At 47.1% G+C, this 9187-nt stretch overlaps 1 protein-coding gene across 1 annotated transcript in view; it reads right to left on the bottom strand.

Moving 5' to 3' along the window:
- Positions 1-422: 422 nt before the first annotated feature.
- The window catches only part of LOC117482770 (GON-4-like protein), an 11231-nt gene continuing 2466 nt past the window's right edge, over positions 423-9187 (bottom strand). The window contains exons 3-12 of the mRNA XM_034130949.1: positions 9179-9187; positions 8401-8548; positions 8022-8138; positions 6682-7275; positions 6379-6438; positions 5694-5882; positions 3386-3529; positions 2961-3274; positions 1576-1678; positions 423-886 (exon numbers count right to left, since the gene is read on the bottom strand). The exon at positions 9179-9187 is cut by the window's right edge and continues 142 nt beyond it. Coding sequence (XP_033986840.1) covers positions 821-886; positions 1576-1678; positions 2961-3274; positions 3386-3529; positions 5694-5882; positions 6379-6438; positions 6682-7275; positions 8022-8138; positions 8401-8548; positions 9179-9187 — 1744 coding nt within the window. The 3' untranslated portion in view covers positions 423-820. The remainder of the gene's footprint in view (positions 887-1575; positions 1679-2960; positions 3275-3385; positions 3530-5693; positions 5883-6378; positions 6439-6681; positions 7276-8021; positions 8139-8400; positions 8549-9178) is intronic.

The following is a 9187-nucleotide window of genomic DNA, read 5'->3' as shown; positions in this document are numbered from 1 at the left end:
CGCCATGAAACACGGTTTTCTCATAACTTCAGTGAAAATGCTCCAAACGGCTCAAAACTTCACAGGTTTGGTAACGATGCAGCCATCAACGCATCGAAGCGTATTATGGGGTGTCATCAAATGCCGTTGGCATGGCAACAGATCATTCGCCATCAAGTTAGTTCAAAAGTTTGCAGTTCAAATATTCTGCTGCTTTTCCAAGCCTTTTTACTTTCTTTTCTTCTCATCACACATTCAAGCCCCCAGTGTTCATGTATCATTTCAATCTAAATTATTCACTTTCTTCTTACACATTACATTTCAGCATAGCAGTTCAGAGTCAGCTTTTCAGCATAAAGCATTCCCACTAGCAATTTCTTCAGGAATTGCATTCTCTAGTTACAGTTTAATATTCTGTTCAATTAGTTCAAAGAGTAAATCAGTGAGAAATGTAAAGGTATTTTATTGAAGCGTTCGACCTTCACTCATATTCAATATGAATAACAAACAGGTCCATTTACACACATTCATAGCTCACATGGGCTGCTGAGGCATTGTGGGTAATATCCAGAAACAGTTCAACCGTTAACACATTTTTTAAAACTAACTTTTAAGAAAAAACATAAAACAAAATAATAAATAAAACAAGAAATAAAGAAATAAAAAAGAATGAAAAAATAAGAACTAAGTCTATCCGAGTCTCCTGAGGTCAGAGGCCAACCTGTAGAACATTCATCAGGTCAGAGTTCATCGATCCTTCAAACCCCTGGAGAGAGACTGAGCGTCCATACCTGTACAGTGTGTGTACAGTGTGTGTACAGTGTGTGTACAGGGAGGTGCGTCAGTGGTCAGGCGTCTTGCTGCTGGAGAGGAACAAGTTCATCAGGTGGTCGAAACGCAGACTCACCTGCAGGAGACAGGAAGCTGTGAATTAAATAACAGAAGAAGAACACCCCTGCTTAGGGGTATCAATATATATATATATAACCACGCCCCTTAGCTGTGATATAATGACCATATACCACGGCCTGTCGTGAGCTATTGCTTAAATAAATTAAAACTAAGGCTGTCAAGTGAATGCGTTAATAACGCAATTTTGTATGCATTTGCATGTGTATTTGTCCTCGGCCCGCCCCGTAGTTTCAGAGCCCAAACGCTTCACGTTGTTGTTGTTGTTGTTAGTTGGAGGGTGGGAGATTCTAGAGATATGGATACAAAAAAAGGTGTTTTAAACAGCAAGCCAAGCACCCAGCTGATGCTGACAGCCCCGCTACTGCCGCTCGCTTGCGGCAGACCACGCTTGAAAGTTTGCCGGGGAGACGCCTGGACACGGCGTCTACGAGCAGCAAGCTTTCAACAGCGACAGCTAAATGGGTGGCTACAGCTTAACATTGTGGAGGACGAGGGGCTGCGTTAGATAATTCGGATCGCATCCAACGTGTCGACTGCACATCACAGCGCATTATTTTGACCCTAGGTGGGAACTTCAGTCTCATGCTTTGACTGTTATGAAGACAGAGGAGCGGCGTTATTAACGCGTTAACTTGACAGCCCTAATATTTATAAATATAATATATATATAATATATATAATTACCTGCTGAGGGGTCTTGTCCTCCAGCTGCTCTGAGATCAGGCTGAAGGTGCTCCTGCTGGCTCCTCTCTGCTGGCAGGAGGTCAGGATGCTGCGGTCCTCCAGCCTGTGGGGGGGGGGGATATATATAGAGTCAGAGAAGGAACAAGTACTCACATCCTTTACTCAGGTAGAAGTACTCACATCCTTTCCTCAAGTAGAAGTACACACATCCTTTACTCAAGTAGAAGTACTCACATCCTTTCCTCAAGTAGAAGTACACACATCCTTTACTCAGGTAGAAGTACTCACATCCTTTCCTCAAGTAGAAGTACACACATCCTTTACTCAGGTAGAAGTACTCACATCCTTTCCTCAAGTAGAAGTACACACATCCTTTACTCAAAGTGGGCTTTGAAATGTCCTTCAGTAAAAAGTACCCATAACGAGCAGCTGTTTTAAAGAGTACCTGACCTCCCTTTATATTAATAGAACAATAATGTCATTGTTAGCTAATGAATGTTTCCATGCTGAACAACGGCAACATGACAACGTTTTCATTGGTCCCTCTTCTTTAGAGAAGACCAGGAAATGATGGATACACGGATCGTGTTCAAATCAATAGGCACGCAATGACTCTAAATAATAATGATCACGCCACCAGACACACATTCAAACTAAAGGAACCAGCCTGTTTGGAAAATGTGAGAAGTAGAAAGTACAGGTATTTGTGTTCAACATGTAAGAAGTAGAAAGTACAGGTATTTGTGTTCAACATGTAAGAAGTAGAAAGTACAGGTATTTGTGTTCAACATGTAAGAAGTAGAAAGTACAGGTATTTGTGTTCAACATGTAAGAAGTAGAAAGTACAGGTATTTGTGTTCAACATGTAAGAAGTAGAAAGTACAGGTATTTGTGTTCAACATGTGAGAAGTAGAAAGTACAGGTATTTGTGTTAAAAATGTAAGAAGTAGAAAGTACAGGTATTTGTGTTCAACATGTAAGAAGTCATAAGTAAAAAGTCATAAGTAATAAGTAGTGGAGTAAAGTACTGATACTAGAGAAATGTACTCAAGTACAGTGACAGTACAGTCCTAATTCTACTTGAGGAGGAGAGAGCACCTCGTGAACTGTTAGCTCGGTGTTAGCACCTCGCGGGAGAACTCAGCGTAAAGCAAAAACTCCCAGACATTTCAATGATTTGTACGGCAAAGTACGGTTTGGAAACGATATAATTTCCTTTTTGGCGGTTAACGCAACCACTGGTGTGTGTGTGTGTGTGTGTGTGTGTGTGTGTGTGTGTGTGTGTGTGTGTGTGTGTGTGTGTGTGTGTGTGTGTGTGTGTGTGTGTGTGTGTGTGTGTGTGTGTGTGTGTGTGTGTGTGTGTGTGTGTGTGTGTGTGTCCTCACCGGGTCCAGATCACTTTTTCTTCACTCGGAGTCATGATTTTGGCGCCGTCGGTTTGCTCTGACTCCGCCTCTTCAAGTTGCTCTGACTCCGCCTCTTCAAGTTGCTCTAACTCCGCCTCCTCAAGTTGATCTAACTCCGCCTCCTCAAGTTGCTCTAACTCCGCCTCCTCCGGTCTCTCGTCTCTCTTCCTGTCCCCGTTCAGAGGAGGATTCTGGGAAATGGAGTCCGTCTCTACGGCCTGGCCGTGAAGCTGCTTGAAAAACTCCCAGAATTCTTTGTGCAGGTCGCCGTGACAACCCAGGAGAGACGAGATCTGAGAGCAGAAAGTATTGTGGGATGGAAATAAAAAAATCGAACATAATTGACTCTGAAGTTAATATATGTGTAGATAATCAATGAATGATGATCATAACGTGTTGCTTACCTGCTCCATGTCCTCAGGTAAGGGGGCGGAGCTTCCCTGCAGCACTGACACCACCTGCTGGAAGGGGGCGGAGCCTTCTCCCAGGCCACGCCCCAATCTGCGGAGGAACCTCCGGCTGCGTTCAAACAGCTGCTGCTCTACCAGCTGGAAACAGCACAGAAGAAGAGAAGAGGCCTTTTAACACTGAGTCCTGAACCCTGAAATGAGTCAGCATTATGAGTCCTGAACCCTGACATGAGTCAGCATTATGAGTCCTGAACCCTGACATGAGTCAGCATTATGAGTCCTAAACCCTGAAATGAGTCAGCATTATGAGTCCTAACCCCTGACATGAGTCAGCATTATGAGTCCTGAACCCTGACATGAGTCAGCATTATGAGTCCTAAACCCTGACATGAGTCAGCATTATGAGTCCTAAACCCTCACATGAGTCAGCATTATGAGTCCTAAACCCTGACATGAGTCAGCATTATGAGTCCTAAACCCTGACATGAGTCAGCATTATGAGCCCTTAACCCACACATGAGTCAGCATTGTGAGTCCTAAACTCTGAAATGAGTCAGCATTATGAGTCCTAAACCCTGACATGAGTCAGCATTATGAGTCCTAAACCCTAACATGAGTCAGCATTATGAGTCCTAAACCCTGAAATGAGTCAGCATTATGAGTCCTAAACCCTGACATGAGTCAGCATTATGAGTCCTGACATGAGTTAGCATTATGAGTCTGAACCCTGACATGAGTCAGCATTATGAGTCCTAAACCCTAACATGAGTCAGCATTATGAGTCCTGAACCCTGACATGAGTCAGCATTATGAGTCCTAAACCCTAACATGAGTCAGCATTATGAGTCAGCATTATGAGTCCTAAACCCTGACATGAGTCAGCATTATGAGCCCTTAACCCACACATGAGTCAGCATTGTGAGTCCTAAACTCTGAAATGAGTCAGCATTATGAGTCCTAAACCCTGACATGAGTCAGCATTATGAGTCCTAAACCCTAACATGAGTCAGCATTATGAGTCCTAAACCCTGAAATTAGTCAGCATTATGAGTCCTAAACCCTGACATGAGTCAGCATTATGAGTCCTGACATCAGTCAGCATTATGAGTCCTGAACCCTGACATGAGTCAGCATTATGAGTCCTAATCCCACACATGAGTCAGCATTATGAGTCCTAAACTCTGACATGAGTCATTATTATGAGTCCTAAACTCGAGTCAGCATTGTGAGTCCTAAACCCTGACATGAGTCAGCATTATGAGTCTGAACCCTGACATGAGTCAGCATTATGAGTCCTAAACCCTAACATGAGTCAGCATTATGAGTCCTGAACCCTGACATGAGTCAGCATTATGAGTCAGCATTATGAGTCTTAAACCCTGACATGAGTCAGCATTATGAGTCCTAAACCCTAACATGAGTCAGCATTATGAGTCCTGAACCCTAACATGAGTCAGCATTATGAGTCCTGAACCCTGACATGAGTCAGCATTATGAGTCCTAAACCCTAACATGAGTCAGCATTATGAGTCCTGAACCCTGACATGAGTCAGCATTATGAGTCCTAAACCCTGACATGAGTCAGCATTATGAGTCCTAAACCCTGACATGAGTCAGCATTATGAGTCCTACTGACATTTTTACAAATAAAAAATATACATGCAATCCAAATGTATTGCACAATAGCTGTGCTTTATGTTAACTGAGCTATGCCTGTGGCAAGCTATTAACAGGCATTACACTGTGCCTTGTCTTTTTCTTTTTCAGTGTAGTGGAGCCTCACTTTAGAGCGTTTACCGCGACCCATCTTCGGTGTTATGAAGTGACTGAGCTCGTGAACTGTCTACGGGAGGGCGGGGGGAGCCTCGCTGCGGGGCAACTGTGGACCTCTGTCGCCTGTCAGCGCAACTTACATGATGCCGTTTAAGAAAATTAAGGGCGGTGCCGGCCGTCAGCGTACCGAGCCGGCCGTCAACGGCCCGCTGACGACCGGCCGTTCTGTGATTCTCCAGAACACACAGATGGCCAGTCCGTACCCTGTATTCCACCGGGTCACTGCGGCGCAGACGTACCCGGTGGAATACAGGGTCTACCGCGTTTAGGAACCGTTAAGCAGAACCAAAATTGTGTATTTTGTATGGGTACCCGGCATTTTCTTATTGGTTCTCATCTGGAACCGAGTTTCGGTTCCCAACCCTAGACATGAGTCAGCATTATGAGTCTATATATATAGTTCCTTTATAGCCTAACATTAGCCGCCTTTAGCTTAGCGGTGGTGAGGTCATGTGATATAATCTCTCACCAGTCCACAGCTCCTGGCCTGTGATTGGCTCAGGAAGGCAGCGAAGTCTCTGAGCAGCTGAGGCCACGCCCCCAACACGCCTCGCAGCTCGCTGTACAGACACACCACTGAGGAGGGGGGGGAGAACCCATCCAACACCTGTAACAGGTGATCAGAGAGGGGGGGGGAGGACTGCAGCGCATCACACACCTGCACAGAGAACACACACATTAACACACACCTGCACAGAGAACACACACATTAACACACACAGAGTACACACACATTAACACACACACTATCACACACCTGCAGAGAGAACACACACATTAACACACACCTGCACACAGAGTACACACACATTAACACACACACTATCACACACCTGCAGAGAGAACACACACATTAACACACACCTGCAGAGAGAACACACACATTAACACACACCTGCACACAGAGTACACACACCTGCAAAGAGAACACACACATTAACACACACCTGCACAGAGAACACACACATTAACACACACCTGCACAGAGAACACACACATTAACACACACCTGCACAGAGAACACACACCTGCACAGAGAGCACACATGAACACACACCTGCACAGAGAACACACACATTAAGACACACCTGCACACAGAGTACACACACAGTTGGAAAATAATCAGTGATGTTATTGAAAACAGGAGGTCTCACTCTGAGCAGATAATCCTCAGCAAACACTTCGTCTTCAGAACGCAGAGGACCCTCTTCATCCTACACACACACACACACACACACACACACACACACACACACACACACACACACACACACACACACACACACACACACACACACACACACACACACACACACACACACACACACACACACACACACACACACACACACACACACACACACACACACACACACACACACACACACACACACCTTATCTTATTTGTTTCCACAGATCATAATATTTATCATAGAGACTGTATAAAGGTGTCTCACCTGCAGCTGGAGGCGGGGCTTTGCAGACGTCACTTCCTGTTCGGTGTCTGACTCGGACAGCGTCAAATGGAAGTCACTCTCTTCCTCCTCTTCTTCATCCTCCTCTTCCTCCCTCCTGATGACATCATCACCCTCCTCCTGTGAGGGGACGGGGCCTGCAGGAGGGGGCGGGGCCTCGTCCCTCAGGCTGCAGAGCGTCCGATAGTGGCGTCTGATTCGCTCTCTGGTCCCGATCGAGAGGGTGGAGGAAGAGGAGGAAGAAGGGGGCGGGGCTTCATTGTGACGGAGGGTGAGCCGACGGAGGGCAGGGCGGGAGGAAGGGGGCGGGGCTTCATTGTGACGGAGGGTGAGCCGACGGAGGGCAGGGGGGGAGGAGTGGGGCGGGGCTTCATGCCGGGGGGGAGGAGCCGGCCTCACGAAGCCGATGCGTCTGAAGAGGAGGAGTTTGGGGAGGTGGGGGGGGTAGAGGGTGCCGGGGGGGAAGCTGTAGGTCATGTGACGCCCTCCTGACAGGCGGGGGGGCGGGGCCTCGGGGGCGGAGCCTGGATGGAGGTTATAGTCTCTGATGGGGGGGTGGAGGACCGGGAGGCTCCTCTGTGGGATGGGGGGGCATTAATTTACTGTCAGGACTCATCACAGATCCTCCAACAACACAACTTAAAGGTCTCCTATCATCCAGAATGCACTCTCTGATGTCTTCTCTACATCACCACGTGTCCCCGGTGTGTGTCCCCGGTGTGTGTGTCCGGTGTGTGTGTCCCGTGTGTCCCCGGTGTGTCCCCGGTGTTTGTCCCCGGTGTGTGTCCCCGGTGTATCCCCCGTGTGTCCCCGGTGTGTCCCCGGTGTGTCCCCGGTGTGTCAGGAGACTCTCAAAGTGTCAGGAAATAAACCCCTCTCTCTTTTCCTCCGTACCCACATCTCTAAAAACGGGGGAACAACGGAGCTGATCCAGATTTGCTGCGTCATGACCACATTACTAAAATGTGGGCGGGCTTCAGAATCAGAAACGTTGCTGTCAGAAACAATGAGACGTGTTCTGGAAGTAATATGGTCTGTGTTTACATTAGCATGCTAACACTCAGAGCTAACCTGTAGTAGTTTCTTTTTAAAGCTTTAGACCCAGAATCCAGCTCTTTAGTAACAGCTGAAAGAGAGGGGGAGGGGCTACAATGATCTGTTTGGTATTTTGAGCAAAACACTTCAGAGACATGTTTTTATATCTGAGACCTATGATATATGCCTACAAATAGTATAATAGGAGACCTTTAAAACAAACAAAGAAGAGATGACATGTTGCCAGGCTGATGCAGGTAGTTTTTAAAATGTAGTGTGTGTCGTACCATCAGCCAGAGGGGCATGCGCTCCTCCTCCCTCTCCACAGGGGGGCGCTGCTCTGCAGGGAGACCCCCCAGACAGGGCTGCAGCATGGGCCACAACACATGCTGATACCTGAAGGCCTACACACACACACACACACACACACACACACACACACACACACACACACACACACACAACACACACACACCACCACACACACACACACACACACACACACACACACAACACACACACACACCACACACACACACACACACACACACACACACACACACACACACACACACACACACACACACACACACACACACACACACACATTAATCCAGTGTTCTCATCCCGCACAGTAGCTCATATTGTTAGCATGTAGCTCGTTACCTTGACGATGTTGTCGGGGGCTCCCGGCCGGCAGCACTGCAGGATCCTCCTCCTCACCTGGACCAGAGTCTTCCTCAGCAGGAACTGAGACACCAGCTTCGGGGGGTCACATGACCCCTCCATGTTCCTGAGGCCCAGCACCAGCAGGCTGACACACACAGGTTAATGTTATAAAGGAACTACAGCATGGTCACATGACTTCACGTCACCACCGCTAAGCTAAAGGTGGCTAATGTTGGGCTATAAAGGAACTACAGCACGGTCACATGACTTCACGTCACCACCGCTAAGCTAAAGGTGGCTAATGTTGGGCTATAAAGGAACTACAGCACGGTCACATGACTTCACGTCACCACCGCTAAGCTAAAGGAGGCTAATGTTGGGCTATAAAGGAACTACAGCACGGTCACATGACTTCACCACCACTAAGCTAAAGGAGGCTAATGTTGGGCTATAAAGGAACTACAGCACGGTCACATGACTTCACATCACCACCACTAAACTAAAGGTGGCTAATGTTGGGCTATAAAGGAACTACAGCACGGTCACATGACTTCACGTCACCACCGCTAAGCTAAAGGTGGCTAATGTTGGGCTATAAAGGAACTACAGCACGGTCACATGACTTCACGTCACCACCGCTAAGCTAAAGGAGGCTAATGTTGGGCTATAAAGGAACTACAGCACGGTCACATGACTTCACGTCACCACCACTAAGCTAAAGGAGGCTAATGGGTATTTACTGACGTTATTATTATTTTGAGGTGTGTGTTAGTACCAGTCCTCG

This window comes from Trematomus bernacchii, unplaced genomic scaffold, assembly GCF_902827165.1.
Source record: "Trematomus bernacchii unplaced genomic scaffold, fTreBer1.1, whole genome shotgun sequence".
Taxonomy (NCBI): Eukaryota; Metazoa; Chordata; class Actinopteri; order Perciformes; family Nototheniidae; genus Trematomus; species Trematomus bernacchii.
The sequence above is the reverse complement of the archived record's forward strand: the minus strand, read 5'-3'. Positions and strand labels throughout refer to the sequence as shown.